Source organism: Tiliqua scincoides, chromosome 7 (genome assembly GCF_035046505.1).
Source record: "Tiliqua scincoides isolate rTilSci1 chromosome 7, rTilSci1.hap2, whole genome shotgun sequence".
NCBI lineage: Eukaryota > Metazoa > Chordata > Lepidosauria > Squamata > Scincidae > Tiliqua > Tiliqua scincoides.
The window spans coordinates 41,437,393-41,456,025 of record NC_089827.1 but is presented as its reverse complement, the minus strand read 5'-3'; the positions used below and the strand labels follow the sequence as shown (position 1 = coordinate 41,456,025).

At 42.3% G+C, this 18,633-nt stretch overlaps 1 protein-coding gene across 1 annotated transcript in view; it reads left to right on the top strand.

The window, feature by feature from the left end:
• IL17RA (interleukin 17 receptor A) overlaps positions 1-17,795 on the top strand; it is a 33,689-nt gene extending 15,894 nt beyond the window's left edge. The window contains exons 3-14 of the mRNA XM_066634441.1: positions 25-155; positions 246-270; positions 613-756; positions 1,481-1,605; positions 3,732-3,858; positions 7,077-7,124; positions 7,210-7,373; positions 8,043-8,120; positions 9,156-9,261; positions 11,641-11,742; positions 11,864-11,908; positions 13,556-17,795. Of these exons, the coding sequence (XP_066490538.1) occupies positions 25-155; positions 246-270; positions 613-756; positions 1,481-1,605; positions 3,732-3,858; positions 7,077-7,124; positions 7,210-7,373; positions 8,043-8,120; positions 9,156-9,261; positions 11,641-11,742; positions 11,864-11,908; positions 13,556-15,024 (2,564 nt within the window). The 3' untranslated portion in view covers positions 15,025-17,795. The remainder of the gene's footprint in view (positions 1-24; positions 156-245; positions 271-612; positions 757-1,480; positions 1,606-3,731; positions 3,859-7,076; positions 7,125-7,209; positions 7,374-8,042; positions 8,121-9,155; positions 9,262-11,640; positions 11,743-11,863; positions 11,909-13,555) is intronic.
• Positions 17,796-18,633: the final 838 nt, after the last annotated feature.

Genomic DNA, 18,633 nt, shown 5'->3' with positions numbered 1-18,633 from the left:
ACTGTCTGCACTGCTTTTTTTTAGGTAACGGTGCAGCATCTTGGTATTGCATCTACCTGCTCAGATTTCAGTCAAGTGCTTTCCGGATCTCAAGGCAATTCAGACAACAGGAGTTGTTCCTCTCAGACTACAATCCTAACCACACTTTCCTGAGAGTAAGCCCATTGAACAAATAGGACTTACTTCTGAGTAGACCTGGTTAGGATTGTGCCCTCAATGATATTTTTTTGTTTTCTCTCCTACAGGGTCTACGCTGCCTTGTGAGAAACAGTAAGTTGATCATTTTCTTCAACTGGCTTCAGTACCAGTTAGTTTCACAGTTAGTATCTTGCACTATATTTTAACCTGTCATCAGGTTTATAGACATGAAATCCGATAGGAAACCTGGATGCTTGAGGAAGCTTTGTACTAGGTATCTTTCTCAAAACTGGACTGTCTTGAACATGCTAGAAGAGCCTGTTCAGGAGGAAATACTTGGTACTGTCCTATACTGTGTGAAACCAGAAGTGTGGCAAGAGGCAAGTCAGCCCACAATATTGATCTGAAGATGTATCAGTTGCTACCCGAAATGGAACTGCAGGTCTTAAAATTCAAGTATGATTTAACTTGCAGGTACCTGCGTAGATGCAAGTTGGCTTATTATTTCAAATTGGACTCCCTCAGCCCCAAAGTTCCTTGATGTCAATATTACCACTTTCTTTGAAGGGGGGAAACTGTTCCCTGTGCTGAAGATAAAGTGGAATGTGGCTACTGATGGTAAGTGATAATTCACTCTGGATCTCCGAGGGCAGGCATTTATTTAAGAGGTTCTTAGCTCCGTTAAAGGCAGTGATAGTTTTCTAGCATGTACTGTGGTGCTGTCTGTTGACTCAGCAGTAATAGTTGGAGCTGCTGCTGAGATGCTTTTGTAGATGGCTTGGTTGTTGGGTGATACTGAGAAGGAGAGCATCTTAGTATTACTTTTAACCATTGAAATCAACCATTTTTCAGAAGCAAAACACATGAAGGTTGCAGAGCAATGCATTGATTATTCTTAACATGGGGTATTTCACTTCAAATAGAGAAGGAAGAATGAGGTGCAATGGCCATTACCTTGAATTTCGGAACTGTTAAAATAAATTAAGTGCTAAGCCCAAGCTTGGTGTACTTTTTTTTTTTTTTTTTACAGGGTGAAAGCAGGGCTTACTTTGGGGGGGATTATTTTTCTGTAGTATGTCTTCTGCAGATTAAGGCAGTTATTTGAAAGACCCTGCCCTTCTGTCTATACAGTAGTGTCTGAAAATGCATAAAACAGAAGCACCAGTTAATATGGCCTCTTCCTTCTCTGCTCCTAACCAAGTCATGGGTTATTATTTTTCCACTCCACAAACCCAGGTTCAGACCACAGTATGAACACTTCTTTCCCTTTACAGAGATTATAAAACACATTTTAAAATTTCCCTGCTTATCTTTTCCCCACCTTTTCTTCCACCCCAACCAGCAAGCATTCAGTACCTCAGGGGGATACAACTGGTTGTGCTACAAGCAAGCAATAACCAGCAAGTCTGTGCCCATTTCAGCTTTCAGAACAAACTGTTATACCAAGTTGCTCCAAATGGTGGCCGGGTAAGTGAGTATGGTTGCTGTTACACATTTGACTCTTCTTACCTATTTCTAGAATTCAGCAGGTAAATACCCTGTAGTTGAGAACAGCCTTGTAATTAGGAGTATGCCGAATCATCTGCAGCACATAAGTGTGTCTGTGTGGACCAAGATTGTCTTGCAGCTGTCACAGTGAGCCAGTGCACTCACTAGTCCTGTGGGAAAGCAGACAGTTCCCAGGGGATGGGAGACACACAGAAGGTGGCTGACAGGCTCTACAGGGCTTTTTAAAAACAAGAAGCTTGAGAGCAACCAGTGTGCCCCATCTTTCCTGTTTTGTTGAAAAGATCCACACAGGGAAGGAGTGAGATGAAGAGGTCTGGCTCATTTCCATGTGGTTTTCAGGGGTGCACAGCAGCAAGGCTTCATGTCACCTAGACCAGTGGTTCCCAAACTTATTAGCATTAGGACCCACTTTTAAAATGCCACTCTTATCAGTTCCCACCAAGCTTTATAAAAAAATCTAGAAAGAAATAGTATTTTTATTTACTTACAAGTAATATTTTATTTGTTTGCTTACAAAAAACTCGATCCATTTCTAATTATGAAGCATCCCTAATGAAGTTTAATGAAAGCTGTCCTTCCTTTCCCACATTTCTTCCTGGAAAAATAAAAAATAATAAAATCTTCTTATTTTTTTACCAACATTTATCTCCCTATGACACATGCTTGCTGTCATGAATATGTACAGTTTAGGCCTAGTAGCATGTAGAGCCTGAACCAAACTAAACCAGTAACACAGAAGTGGCTTGCAGTTCCTAGCTGCAAGGATGTAACAACAGCCAACGAAATTAACAACTCAATGGGAGGTAATAATGTAGAACCTAGGCAGACAGAAAGGCGCCCATCAAGGATGGAATGCAGCTGTGGACCTCCAGTGGGGAGGGGAGAACTGAGAAGGCTAGCATCCAGCCCCACTTTGGGAAGATTCTGTCCCCAAGAGTTTCTGATTGGACAGTTTAAATAAGTACAGAGTCACCTCCATCCTGTTAGCCTGAGAAGTATAAGAACAAAGCCCAAGGGGTGTGTCTGAGTTGTCTTTGGGTGGAAAAGGTTGTGGGTGCAACATCCTGCAGGGAGAGCCTGGTCCACCAGGACCATGTGGCCTCATAGGTAACCTGGAGCTGAAAGATCTACAAAAGAAAGCTGACCCAGGTGAGAGTTAGGGAATAATAGAGATAGCCAGTTAGCTTTGTTATTTTAATGCTGATATGTTTCCTAGAAGTTTTATGCCTCTAGCATTTGCTGCCTTTTGTAACTTTATGTACCCCATGTACTTAATAAAGTAAAAATCCTTTTACTAAGTTGTTTCATTGTCTGTTGGGGACAAAGGTTCAGAATCCTGCCTAGCCGTTCAGCAAGCTACCAAATCCTCATTGAGGACTAGTAACTTGAGGACTGAGGCTTTAATTAAAGAAAGTGCTCAGTGCCTGCAAGGGATAGAATTAAGCCTAGAGGGTTTCCGTGTTCCTGGACTGAGACACTGGCACGTACAGGGTGGTGGCAGTACTACCGAACAGGGGTCCTTGAGGGCTCTAGGGTTCAAGAACCAAGAACTCTGAGCACCCCCAAACCCTGGGAGTGTACGACACTTGCAAACCCCAGGAGCTGAGCTCTTATCAGAGCAATTAGCAGCTATCTTGCAAACTCTAGGAGCTGAGGTATTTGCAGGATAATTAGCAGCTATCTGATTTTTGAATACATGCAGGGCTTGAGGCAGTTAGTTATCTGATCTTGTCATTACCTGTGTTACATTGGAGACTCTGCACAGCCCATCACGACCCCACTGTTTGGTAACCACTGCATTAGACCATCCCTGGAACTGAATGAATACAAAGTAGAGGGCCCTTCTGTAAACAGGGGACTGATTGACCATTCAAGGATGTGGCGGAATGACATGATGAGGTTAAGGAAAGATCAGTTTGTGACTCTATGTACCTCAGTACCTGCCCTTTCCTCTGACTTTCATTTATTTATTGCAACTATAGTCCTCATGTAGCAAGACATAAAATTATACATTTGTAATGTTCCATGCACTGATGCATTAAGTATATCTGTAGAAAATGTCTCCTCCTTGTTCTTGTTTTCAGTGGAATTTCTCTTTTGACCGATTTGAGGTACAGCCAGGTCAGACTTACCAAGTAACAGTTCATCACCTACCCAAATTAAGTACTTCTGGAGACCAAAACTGCATATCAATGTCATTTACAGTACCTGGTAAGGAAACTTCCTATAAGAGTGGTGATGGTATTTGTTGATGGCTGGAAATGGGCTTATCAACTTGTATTTCGATTCTCGTTATGATGGTTTTTATTAAGAACATAAGATGAGCCCTGCTGGATCAGGCAAGTCCAGCACTCTGTTTCTCATGGTGACCACCCACAGTCCTCTGAGAAACCCATAAGCAGGGCATGAATATTACTTATACAACACTTACAACTAGGTGCTTGCAAAAAATGTGATATTCTGGGCAGAGCTTGTCATTTAACAATTTATGTACAGGTGAGCATTGCTTAGCAACGTTCCAACCAGCAAATGCATGCTGCCTCTGCAAGGTTCAGAAAAGCCTCCAGAGGCGAGGGAGCACTGCTCCCCTCACCTTCAGAGACTTTGTGCAATGTCAAGCCTCACTTAGCGACGGGGGTGCCAGCCTGCATCCCTGTCGCTAAGCGACGCATGACTGTACAGGACAAAGAGAAGATGCAGGAAGGGTCAGGGGCTAGAGTGGAGACCAACTAGGTGAGAAAGGACCCGAGAGAAAAAGACTCGTCTTTAAAGTACTCTTTAATATGGGAAGTGACAGAGCTATCTGGATTTCCAGTTGGAGAGAATTTCATAGGACAGGAAGTGAAAGAGTTCTGGGGCAAAGACAGGAAGTAGATGGAGAAACCTTAGGTTTGTGAAGCAACACAGAACCCACAGAATGAAGACAGATGCTGTGGTATGAGCAAGACATAAACAGGAACTCTAGGGCATAGACATTTGTAGATTGGTTTGGGGAGCTTGAAATGAGCATGCTAAAGAAAAAGAAACCACCAGAGTGCCTTGGTGCAGTCAAAGTGAGAAGCAGAACAATCCAAACAGCAGAGTAGTGGAGAGGTGAGACGTTAAAAGTGGGCAACAGGAAAATTGGAACAAATGGCATTGCAGTAGACAACATGAGAGAACTCTTGTATTGACCATCATTTTCACTGCAGAGAAGAGTGAAGTTAAGAAGTCAATGAAACGGATTGGCAATAACAGCATGATATGCGTTTGTGAAGGATGGAATGCATCAGAACCTAATTACAAAGTGGATGGTAGAAGGGTTTTAGAAACCTTTAGCTTGAGTAAACAAAAAGAAAAGACTGAAGAATGACAACATGAAGGAATCCAATTACTGGGATTCCATCAACATGGAAGTCTGTTGCTAGAGAAGTGGTAAGGGAGGCAACCAACCTGAGCAATCCCAGCTTCTCTGCACCTGTGCAAATGCCTATAGACTTTGTAGCCTCAAGTGAGCTGTAAGAGAGCAAGGGGCAATAGGTCTCTGCTCTGATTGGATTGAAAGGATTGTGAGTTTTCAAAATTCAACATAGTTTATTAAAAGGGAAAATTAAGCAAACACCAATATTCAAACCAAGCATTTGAAATTGGGTACAAATATAACAGTCATGTTCAGTTTACTCTGCAGATGCTAGAAAAAAATGCACAGCCTTTCCATTTTATGGGGTCCAGGGCTGACAAGTCTCTTCTTTTCCAGTTGCCTGCTAAACAATGGGATACTCAAGCCCAACCCTCCATGTGACTTATCCTTGTCCATGCAGGGTTGAGTGGATGAATTTGACCAGTCAACGAATATGACAACAACCCAGCACAACCCAGGAGGTGTTTTTCCTCCTGGTCCACTTTTCTTCCTGCGTGAAATGTCAGCCATACTGGCACTGCCTATAAATATCTGAGATTAAACTTCTTGTAGATGTGCCAGTTACAGAGGTCATAATGGTGGTGTTTACTAGCTGATTAGGGTAACCCAGCACCATGTTACATACAAACAGGGGCTCCCAATTACAGTGAAGGGATCATGTTCACTACAAATGCTATATGGCTGCAATTTTATTTCTAAAAAATATTTGAGGTTCTTCGTTGCTGTCAAATATAGTGTTTTACTGACATCGCACAATTCCTAGACAATTCTGCTGAAACAGTAATAGCCCAGAAATTATATCATATTTGAGTACCCCCCAAAAAGTCACTCTGGTGTAAACCTGCAAATGTAGGAAGTCAGCACTACTTATTTCACCTTTTCAAACTGCTCTGGCCAAGGTGTTCAAATGTAGGTTGCAGTGTTTGGGAAACACTCTCACTCTATAGCCACATCATTTTTGTGTCTGTGCTGAATACCTGTATTTCTGGTGATGCATGTTACTAGTTTTGAGACTGGCATGAGATCAGGCAAATGGGCTTTAATGTATGATGACCCAAAGCACCACCAACTTATGTTCAAATAATATAAAATAAATTTGCCAGCATGCAGTCCCCTCTCAGTGGTACAGTGACATCTACTGGTCCCTCATATGATGGCTTTGGGGATCCATGCTCCTCTAGGGATAGAGGCCCTCTTATTACGTAGAATCTTCATCAGGTAGGTCTCCCTCATTGAACCTTCACACAGGTATTTTCCCTAAGCCTGTGTAGTTGTGATATAAGGTGCTAATAATTTTAGGAGAGTGCTGGAAAGTCCAGAAGCTCCTAATGGAAGGAGGAAACCACGCATGCTCAGAATGTCTCTTCTTTGCCAATTTTCAAGCCAATGGTTACCAGGCACTTAAATTTCTGCTTCTCTGATGGCATGCTATCAATGCAACATTTCAAAGAAGGTTTAGGACTTGCGGTATTTTGGGTATTGGGACTAAAGGATGTAGAGTAGGCTCAGAAATGGGTTCTAACCTGTGTTTGATTGAGTTCAGCATGAGTTTTACTTCATCAGCTCTATGGAAAACCAAGGAGTTATTCTAGTTCTACTGATGGAAGGAGAATGCTTGGGAGCAATCATGTTGATAGCTTTGGTCATCTAGAGACATTGTCCATTAAATGCCTTTCATTAGAAGGCTTCATGAGGAATGTCATCTGATATAAGTATCCCCTATATTATGCATGTTTGTAGCATGTGTGGGGGGGATTAAGTTTTAGTTCTAGTTTCCAGAGAACTTAAAAGATAATGTACAGCACAGTCCTGTGTGTTCCTCAGAAGTCCTACTATTTTCAAAGAACATATTCGTTAGTAAGGTTCTTTAGGATTATGACTCCAGAAATGCCCCTGTTTGTTCTGTAAGTGTGTCTTCCTTTAATATATTTGGCAGTTCTTTGCTAATTGTGCTTGCCAGGCCCTACCTGTGGTCCTTCCATATTCTTTTATAGATATAGCATTTCTAATAAATGACTTTTTGTTGCAGACTGCACAGATTCTATCATGAAAACAACAGTACCATGTCTGAAAATAGGTAATGTTTGCTTTATAATTATGGCTGGAGGTGTGGGAGATGCTGTATTGAAGTACACAGGGATCTTGGTTTTTTTCATATGCAGGCAGTCTGTGGGAGCCCAGAATTGAGGGGAAAAGCCTAAGTGAAGATTCTCTGTTGGTGAGCTTTAATCCAGCAATGGAGTCGGCAAGGTACCACATTTACGTGGTCAGTTATCAAGAAGATGGAAGGAAATGTAAGGAAAAGATCACTGAAAAGATCTCTGAGGTATTGATTCGTTTTTGTATCCAAGGAGCTTCGGGCAGTGTACATTCCTTTTTCAGCTTCTCATTTTATTCTCTCAGCAGCTCTGTGAGATGGAGTAGAACCAGGGGACATCCACTAAAATTGAATGTTGGGAGAGATAGAACAGTCAAAAGAAAATATTTCTTTACTCAGCGTGTGGTTGGTCTGTGGAACTCCTTGCCACAGGATGTGGTGATGGCGTCTAGCCTGGACGCCTTTAAAGGAAAAATCCATTACGGGGTACAAGCCATGATGTGTATGCGCAACCTCCTGATTTTAGAAATGGGTTATGTCAGAATGCCAGATGCAAAGGAGGGCACCAGGATGAGGTCTCTTGTTATCTGGTGTGCTCCCTGGGGCATTTGGTGGGCTGCTGTGAGATACAGGAAGCTGGACTAGATGGGCCTATGGCCTGATCCAGTGGCGCTGTTCTTATGTTATGTTCTTCTGTTCTTATCTACCCTTTACATTAGACTCTCATTTCTGTTTGTAAAAACAAATGCTCAGAAGGCATCAATAATCTCAATAGACACAATGCATTTGAGACCACAGATTCACCTCTTAGTGCTGCTCCTTGTTCCTGTTGCCTAGCATCAGTCAAGATTTCTTTGACTTTGCTTTAGTGGCACTTTTGTCTTGTGGTTTCTGTAGGAAGGTTTACAGCAGCGCCTGAATGTCACAGTCAAAATAGAGAGAAACTTGAAGAGTTGTTGCGAATACAAAATTCAGGTAGGTTGTCTACATTTCTTATTCAGAGATGGGAGTGAGTGATCTCATAGTCTATACTTAGTTATATATTGTAGGTGGGGAGCTTGTGGAGTTCTGGGAAGTTTTCTACAGCAGGAGCAGATATATAATCCACAGGAGTGCTCAAATCCTGCCCTTAAAAAAAAATTTCAAAAATCAAGAAGCATCAGACTCAGCAGGAGACAAGTTCAGTTTGAGAAATGTTCCTAGGTACAGATGCTATGGCTGAGAGACATTCATAGTTCCCATGTTTCTGTCTGAGAGATGTTTCATAGCTCACGTTACATCAAGACTACAGTCCTTTGCGTATTTATTTGGGAGTACATTCTACTGAACAGTGGCATTGATTAACTTCTGAGTAAAGATACAAAAACTAACACTTTAGTATACCTCAAGAGATGCATAACAGGCCCTGGAAAAGAACAGTGGTGGCCAGTTACAAATCAGTCTTCTTCCTTTCTTCTAACTCACCTCTTTGGGCACCAGTAAGTCTTTCTGGAGAGCAAAGACACTTTAACATTAAAATAGCAGAAGCCAGTCCAGATATTATGTTGAAAGAAAAATGCATCATTTTGTTTTTGTTATCAATCGCCCTATATTTCAGGCCTCTATGATTATTCCTCAAGAGTATCTTTGATTATTACACTTCTTGTAACTCCTAAAAAAATTGCTTTACAATGCTAATGTTTTGCGATTTCATATTGAATAATTAAAGTAGCTTTCTGTGACCCCTACCCACACTCCAGTCCTGCCCCACAGACTAACACCTAAAATGGTGCCCCTATTTGGTTGTATTTATTGACCTTTCATCTGGAATTGGTGCAGACTAAAGAGGACAAAACTGAATGGATGTCTTTCAGATCAAGGGGCTGAAGAAACAGTGTTATTGGCTAGTTAAAGATGTGATATCTGAGGCAATTGCACCTTTTTTGGTTTTCACTCTTGAAACTTGTAGTGTTAAGAAGTGAAACCGCAAATCAGTTGCTTAAGTTGTGCTCTTCTTTCTTTTCTCTCCAGATCCAGCCATTCTTTGCAGCTTGTGATACAGATTGTATGCGACATCGTATTTCCATCCCTTGCTCCCAAGTTATGGGAACTTATGTCCCTCCACCACAAAAAGCTGGTATGATTTTCATTTTGAGCTTGTGTAGCTAGAGAACTATTACTAGTTTTGGTTACCAAAAATATCAGTTTAAGTGTTGAACTGGCTCCATGAAATTGAACATTTCAAGGTATAAAATTGCTGCAGTTGGTAGAAGTAGCAAAAGAATCGGTATAGGAGAAGTTGGGCAGAAGAAACCATGAAAGCTGAAGGACCTGCAGTGGCCCCTACCTTTAAAATATTACATTGTGTAACAAAAGTTGAACAATTTCACGTGTATCTGAATATTTTGAATATTAATTTTGGTGCAAGGATTTTTAAAATGCTATTTTGGGCATAGCATCAATATTTTAGCCACAATTTACATTATGCACTTGTATAACATGCATGTGCATTGGGCAATAGGTTGTTTCCTGTTAGTAAGATAAGATTATAGCCCAAGTCTTAAATAAATAACACCATTTTCAAACACCTCTAGCAATAGAGAACCTAGATTAATAGCTGCTAGCAGAACGCTACAAGAGGTGACTAATAAGAATGCTAAAAGGAAGTGGACAGCAGAAGACTTCCTGTTTGTGTTCTCCCTGTCACCTCCTGTAGTGTCCCTCTAGCAGCTATGAGTCTAAGTTTTTACTATTTGCTTCCTGTTCCAAAGTTGAAAAAAAGTTGCCTTTTGCAGTATAAGAGAGATAAGTGTGATTGGGGGAAATTGGATATGGGAGGGGGTGTCAGTATAAAGAACTGCAGGAGTGGAAACTAAGCCTTATGAAAAGAGAATGAGAATGCACCTAGTTTTCAGAAAAGTCAGAAAGGAAAGGTGATTGCGTTTGAGGGCTATTTCAGTGTGGAAGGAAGAAGAGATAGGCAAATTCAGCGTGGCTTGACTCAAATTGAGTCATGAGTCTCCGCCCCCTTTAACGACTCAAAAATGAGTCCTAATGGGCAGACTTTCCAAGTCACTGAAAGCATTTTGGGGACTCCTAAAAGACTCAAGTCCCAAGTCTGTTACATAAAAAAGTCAGCTGCAGTTCTGTGGGAGAAAAAGGAGCTGCTGCTGGAGTGTGTGTGTGTGTGTGTGTGTGTGTGTTGGAGTTCTCATTTAATACTCCCATGCTGTCCCATCTCATCTGTAAATAAGGCATTAGAGCAGGGACAGAAGCGGCAAGCGGGAGGAGGGTCACACGCAGCAGCTAGAAGGCTTACCAGTATGACCCAATCCTTTGAAGCTCTACTCAGAAGTAGTCCCATTGCAGCAGGTCATTCAATGAGCCTAATGGTGCCCTGCCATAAGTTTCTTCTGGATGGCTAGGAACCACCCCCTGCCTTCTCATCTCACTCATCCAGGGAAAAACCTTCATCCAATGATCATTAGTTCTTCAGAGATGGATAAGAGAGCCCGCTCCTGCCCCTCCCCCCCCGCTTGATGCTAAACCAAAAAATTAACCCTTCCCTGCTGCTAACCTGGTCTGAATGATGGCTCCACAAGGTCTTTCACTCCACAAAAAAGTAAGCAAGAACAACCTGAAACAGACAGACTCAAGTCTGCATGCCTGGAGTCTGAGTGCCGAGATAGCAGCCTCAGACTCAGTGTCAAAATTGACAGGCCTGACTTGAGTGTACATGGATCAGCAAAAAATGTGTTTGTGACTCAAACTCGAGTCATGTGACTTCCATCCCTGGATGGAAGCATCTTTCAATTACACTTAGTTTTTACAGGGACAAAAAGGTAACATGCGTCTCCAGGCCTTCATTCCTTGACCAATGTGGCTTCAGTTATTTCAAGCAGCTTTGGAAACTAATCTTGGCTGAAGAACAGAATTAAAAATGTACAAAAGAAATTTATATCCTGATGATGAACTCGGATGCACATTTGGGTGTGTGAAAAGCATGGCCATTCTTGGGAAAGACAGTGCTGTCTGCATGCTTGGGAGACAGTTAAAATGCAATAGAGAACTTTATAAATTGTGGGGGGCTGGTATATATTCAGCATGCCTAGATGACTCCAAGAGACCTTAAATGTTGAAGGCTGTTGGGGGGGGGGGTGTAGAAAATAGCAGTGGAAGACAAGGTCAGGGATGTGACCTGCTTGAGCCAACTGAGCACTTGAAGAGATGCAACATTTTGTTGCAGGTCCTTTTGTAATAAATAATGGCATCTTTATTCAGTGCATCTGAATTGGAGCAAATTTATTGTTTCATAGAACAAAAATTGTCCCCGTCAGTAGTATGAAAGGTGACCTAGAAATGTTGTAAGTAATAATCTGCAGTTCTAAGTAATAATCTGCAGTCTCTTGGTCCCTTGCTGCTAAGTGCAGGGCTTTGCCTATCCACTTTGCTCCATTCAGTTCAGTATAATATTGAGTCGCTTGATGTGCTCTCTTTTTTTTATCCAATGTTATAGATGATCTTTCTGTGTGGCTTCCCTGGAGCATCACTGTTGCCTGCATTTTACTAGTTGGATCAGCTGCCGCTTGGGTCATTTGCCATACTCAAACTCATAAAGGTATGAAGTGGAAAGGGTAGCCCAACTTGTTTTCCTTTCTTGCTCTTTCTGGTCTTCAAAAGAACAGATACTGTATATTATATCAGATCTAATGTGTATGTGTCCATTTTTTACCTTGTAGCACCAAATTCTGGCACAAGCGATTATGATGATAGTACATGCCATGGTAAGAGAACCTTTTCATTTAATGAATCAGTACAGTTTTGCAGTCTGGAATCCTGGGTTGAGCTTGTCAGTGTTTGGTGTGTGTGTGTGTGTGTGTGTGTGTGTGTGTGTCCCCAAAGATTGCTAAGAGTAACAAAGGTTTTTGTTTTACAACGGTTGGCTATGAATCCCCTAGGTGAAAGCTTTACTTTTGTACTGGCAGCTGTTACTTGCTGTTACAAAATCTTGCATCTAAGATTAATCTAGCCAGCTTTTTGTTATTTATTTCACTTTCATACTACCCTTCCTCCAAGGGGCTTAGGTGGCAAACGTTTCCCTTCTTCCCCTCAGCCATGTTTTCGTAACAACCCAATGAAGTAGGTTAGTAACCAGCCCAGGGTCATCCAAGGAGCTTCATTAACCAAGTTGGAATTCGAACCAGATTCTCTAACACTAGCCACTAAAGTTTAAATTATGCTGTTTGAAGCAACTATACTGAACCACACTAGCACAAACAAAATGTGCCTCATAAAAGTGCAGTACTTCTGACTTTTGAAAAGGAGTGGAGTCTTTTCTGGCTTGTAGTGGAAGGAAACTTTCCTATTTGGATGGTATAGGGTTACAATTTAGCACTAGAGGGATTAAAGTGGTGTGCCATGTGCAGCTTGTGGATTGGATAGTATGTAACTCTGTAGGGCGCAAGTATAATTTGTGTTTTTGAAGCATTTTGATGTGTTTGGCAATGTCTGTGGTAGACCTGGGTTGGAGACAAAAAGCTGGGATCATGAGGAAGGAGTACAGAGCACATAAATGTTACTGATCACAGAAAGACTACATCCTTGGTTTTCATCTACTGAGCCTCTTCATAGACAGTACTGTCAATGCTTCTTTGCTGCTCAGTGAGGTAGAGTTTAATTGGTGAGTGCTGAGCTATGTCCTAAACTTAAATTGCAGGGTTCACATATGAGATCCCACTATTAAGACTATTCCTGTGCTTCTCTTATACTTAGCAGGAAGAGAGTAACTATCCATCCAAACCTTAGCACAGTGTCTTTTCTAGTGGCTGTTTGCTGATGGTGTTCTACATTATTTTTAGATAGTGAGTCCTTTTCGGATAGGGAGCAGTTTAAGTGCTTTGCAAATTTTTTTGTTGACAAGCAGTATATAAATATTAATAATTTTATTTCACATTTTTACACTGCCCTTCCGCCAAGGAGCTCAGGGTAGTATACACCATTCTTCCCTCCTTTTGTCCTCACAGCAACTGTTGAGATAGGTGAGGCTGAGAGATGTTGAATGGCCCAAGGTCACCCAGGAAGCTTCATGGCTGAGTGGGGATTTGAACCTGGGTCTCTCAGGTCTCAGTCCAACTCCATAACCACTACAACATCCTGACTGTCCTGGAATAATCACCAGTGATTTTGTGATTGCCTTTACCAATGGGGATTATAATTAGGTCACATAGATAAATGAATTTAAATATGGGGGAGGAGGAGAAATCAACTTTTGTACTTTATTAAAAATTGTCATGATTGTGTGTTTAACATGGGCTAGCAATTATCTTGGACATTTGATTCTGTTAGTTCCAAGTAGAATATGCATAGTCCCGTTTCTTCCATAAATTTGGTGTAGTGACCATGATGTTTTTTTTCCAATTAAAATTTTTCAGATCGTATGCCTGTAAAAAAGTCTCCACCCCCCCTGAAGCCCCGAAAGGTTTGGATTGTGTATTCTGCTGATCACAGCCTCTATGTAGATGTTATAATGAAGTTTGCTCAGTTCCTGATCACTGTCTGTGGTACTGAGGTCATCTTAGACCTGCTGGAAGAGCGTCAGATATCTGAGATGGGGACTATACGCTGGCTCACTCGGCAAAAGCAGGAAATGGAAGCACTCTCTTCGAAGATTATCATCTTGTGCTCTCGGGGTACTCGTGCCAAGTGGCAGGCCATGCTTAGGAGTGAGAAAGTAATACTGTCTCTCAAGCAAGATAACCTGCTTCCAGTAGGGGACATGTTCACTCCAGCCTTGAATCTGATCCTTCCAGACTTTCAGCAGCCAGCTTGCTTTGGCAAGTATCTAGTCTGCTATTTTGAGGGCATAAGCAATGAGAAAGATATTCCAGATCCTTTCAATGTCACCTCAAAGTACCAACTGATGAGGAAGTTTGAAGAAGTTTACTTCCTGATTCAGGATCTGGAGAAGTTTGAGCCAGGCCGGGTTCATCAGATCCCAGCGATCTCAGCTGAAAAGTATGCTGAAAGCCCCAGTGGCAGAAAATTGAAGGAAGCAGTGCAGAAGTTCCAGAAATGGCAGGCTGAGAACCCTGACTGGTTTACAAGAGAGAATGTTTGCTCTGAGGATGACCTGCATTATCTGAATGAGGAGTTCTCTGGGGAATTAGCAGTTGCTGAGGGGGGAATACTGAAGCAGCAACTGCTTCCCCGGGAACCTGACCCCAGTAGCTGTTGCCGGGTCAACCTCTGTGTTAATGAGGATGATGAATTGGGAACCTTTAGGTTGTTACCCCAGGTGCTTCCTGAAGAGGATCTAGCATTCCAGACCCTGATCATTCCTGCTGATGAGACTGCTCAGGTTCAGGTGGTAGAGCCGGTTGCTGTTGCAGAAGACAGTGGGATATTCAGCCATCAGCTGTTGCCCAATGAATGTTGGCTGGAACAACTCCCCATGATGGAAGTTAACATTCCAAGGGAAAATGTCATCATTCATGAAGACCTGTCCTCAAATGCCCAGTCCCTGCCGAGTGATGTGAGACAGCAGCTAGCAGGATTAATGTACTCTCTTTATCAACAAAGCCATTCCCCCTCTGATCCCCTTCTCAGCCAGGAAGATGTAAATGAGGAGCAGCAACAGTTGGTTTTTGATGAGTCCTGCAAAGATCAAAGACAGTCAGTGCAATCAGATCAGGGCTATATCTCTAGGTGTTCCCCTTTGCCATCTGATAGCCCTGTGGAGGAAGAGGAAGAAAACCAAGAACCAGAAGGCCACAGGCTTCCTGCATACATGTCTCCAGAAATCTTGGACAGTCTAAAGAGTCTCCAGCAGCAACTGCTTTTTCAAGAAATTGAGCAGAACTCCAGCTGGGGTCACATGGGTGGGAGAAGGGGGATGCTTTAGAGGTTATTGAACTCCAGGATGTTTTATGTGTTTGCCAAAAAGGGACTATAGGTTGGAATGCAAACATTTCAGATGGCCTTATCACACATCTTTAAAGCACACTTTTGTGAAGTTGAATGAGTGATCAGTGAAGTCTGATCAACAGCCGTCATTTGATAGCTGGGCTTAGCTATATCATGCTTATAGTATCTTTTGGAACATACTTGTATTTTAACTGGCGGAAGATACCAGAACTATTAATACTGCATTCTGTGTTTTAATAGTGCAAGCTTCATACTGATCACATAAGAATAGTGCATCAAATGAATGGTCTAAGTAGCCTGCTAGGCTCCTTCAATAATGGTCAGCACTGAATATTAAAGGGATTATAGTGCAAGGACACTGGGACACCAGTGTGTTGGCACTATCTGTTCTTTGTGACCGACAGTGATTAGCCAAATATTTCCAGGAAGCAGAGTATGTATAGCCCCTAACACATTCATTCCAGCAGCTGATATTCAGTGATATAGTGCCTCTGAATCTGATAGTTCAATATAATCATTATGGATAATAGTTGCTGGTAGACTTGTCCATAGGTACCAGCCATGGTGTGTCTAAGCAAGTAAATGTTACCACGTCTTCTGGCAGTGAATTTCATAAATTGTATGCCTTGTGTGGTATATTTTGTGTATCTTGGATCTATTGCCATTTCATTGGATGACCAGAGTTCTAGTATTATGGGAGAAGCAGAGAATTATCCTCCACATCATGCACAATGCTATATTCCTCTCTCATGCCCATCCTTTTTTTCTGAACTGAAAAGCTCAGCTGCTGTAGCCTTCCCTCATAAGGATGTACTGCAGCCCCTTGTCCATTTTGTTTTCCCTTTTCTGCACCTTTGCCAGCTCTATTATATCCTTTTCTGAGATGAGGTAACCAGAATGAGACGCAGTGTTCCTTGATAACTGGGCAAAGTGATGCTGATTGTATATTTAGCAGTGGAAGAGTAACTGTCCCTCTTCACCCTAGTGCAGTGTCTTTTTTCTAGTCTTCTGCATCTTTTTTGATTGTGAGCCCTTTTGGGATGGGGAGCCATTTAGCTTGATTTTCTCGGTAAACCACTTTGTGAACTTTTTTTGTTGAAAAGCAGTACTGTATATAAATATTTTTACTAATTCCAAGTGTAACCACACCTTAAACATATAAAATGCATTGTAATACTGGCAGTTTTTAATCAATACCATAATAATCCATAGCATGTAATTTGCTTTTTTTCTTTGCTGCTTGATGTTGATGGTTTCCTAGAGCTATGCTGTGTACAACCCTAGTTGTATCTAGTTTCTGGTTAGTCACCACCAGTTCAACCCCATCAGCATGTATGTGAAATTGGGATTTTCTTTTAACATTTGTTGTCCCAATGAGCATCACTTTACACTTATTTGGAACTTTACTTGCCATTTAGTTACCCACTAACTAACTTTGGGAAGATCTTTTTGGAGGTTTTCACGCTAGTTGGATTTTTGCCCTTCTGCAAACTTGACCACTTCTCTCAACACATCACTCATGGGCTCCAGATCATTTAAAAAGGTTTAAGGCAAATGTGTAGGATCTTGTTCCTTAAGCAAGCACTGTAGTTCTTTAAACTTGGGGTGAATAAAGTAAATTATCCCATATTAATCTGAAGACCTGTTTTAAGTGCTTGCTCTGTTTAGTTATACTAGTAACTATATGTAATGTAAAAGTAGCTTTTATATCAAAAACAGTCCCAACAGTGTTTCTTGCACATGAATATTTTCTAGCAAATTGCTAATGAATTCCATGTTCAAGTTGTGATTGATGGATCATCAAAATGGCTTCAGCAGTGTTCTGCATGCACATAGGTTTGGTAATGGGAATATTTTCCCCATATTGCATGATGCCACAGGAAGAAATTTGGAGAATTTAACTTGAAAAGGAGTTGTGGGGGTGGAGGAGATAGATTGAAGTAGAGCAAAGTTTGCTGGACCCAGATATGGGAAATTGCAGGCAAGGTGCTAATTTCTTGGTTTCTGGTTCTAATCCATAGTTGTGTGTGCTTTTGAATTTGCTACAGGGACACTCTTTTCAGCAGCAAGTGTGTGGCAAGAGCCATGTGCTGAAAAGCAAGCAGGAGTCTCTTTTGTTATGCTGCTTGGATGGCTTCACTCTGTTTTCTTGTGTATGTCTCAAAGCCATTGCCTCCTTCCACCAGCCAAGGCAAGGGCAACTGGAAACAAGCCGCTAGAAGTGTGTAAAGGGAGCATATGCGCATGGAAGGAATGAGTGGGAGACCTCTTTGCTAGTCAAGGAATATTTCAGTGGACAGAGCCAATACAGAACTAGGCTTTCATCAGTCACTCAATTCAAACCATGACTGTTCCAATATTAATTGTAGATGAGGAAATGCAGAAAGAATTGATTCATGTATTATGTAGGAGACATTGGAAGGGGATTAAAGCTAGCAAATACCACAAATGAGATGCATCCTCTGGTATTTAGGAGCTATTGCTGTGTATGAGCAGAGGAACAGGGTACACAATGAGTTGCACTGCTCATTGGTAAAGTCTATATTGTGGAGTAGTGTACCAGAGTTAATGACTGAGAGCCCAATCCTGTGGTCCGCACCACATTCCTGTGGTGTGGACCACAGTCGCAAACGTGCTATAAGGCACGTTTGCCGGGCTTACTGCCGGGCTCCTGCCGGAGCTGGCTGAGCCAGCGCGTGGCGGGCGCCTGCATTCTGGATCTGTGACTGCCAGGCTGCGGAACGGGAAATGGGGGTGTGTCCAGGGGTGTGGGGGAGATGTTCCGGGGAGGGGGGGAGGCATGGCTGGGGGCATGGGGGAGGTGTGTCAGGGGCAGGGGAGAGGCGGAGCTGAACTCCACAGGATCCAGGGCACTCGGGCAGGGCTGTGCGCCCTACACGAGTGCCTTCACTTTAACAGCAACCAGTCGCTGCTAAAGTGAGTAATCCCATTGCAGGACTGCTTCCCTTACTTGGGGGAAGGGGACAAATGTCCCTTTCTCCCAAGGAGCCTCCGGTGATAGCACAGGAGGCTCTGGATCCAGCGGGAGCCCTTTGTGAGGCCGCCAGGTCCCGCAGCTCCGGGCAACTCAGGATTGGGCTGCCCAGCAGGTTCTTCAGACCTTTGGAAACTTAAAGTTTAAATGTTAGAAATGAGTATTATATGTGCATGGATGTTTTAATAACTATTTCAGCCCAAACAACTATGCAACAGCTCCTGGGGGATAGGGAACATCTTCAGACATCTTTGTTCCATCTCCATGCCCCATCAGGCTTGCTGTCTTCCTTATTACACCATGGTGATAAAAGGAAGCAAAGCAGAGCTGATGCCTGTTCTGCTGAAAGACTTGAGCTGCAATCCTGTACATACTTGCCTGGAAGTAAGTACCATTAAACTCAGTGGTGCGTTCTAATGCATAGGATTGCACTATAAGGATCTCAGTGATTTCTGTTGATGTGCCACATGTGCAGATTAAAACTGGATCTTTTGTCTCCCTGTTCCAATGGCAGCTTTTAATAACTCAAATTATGCAAATCAGTGTATTGTATTGGGAAGGATGTGTGATCTGGAGGCTGAACTGTCACCC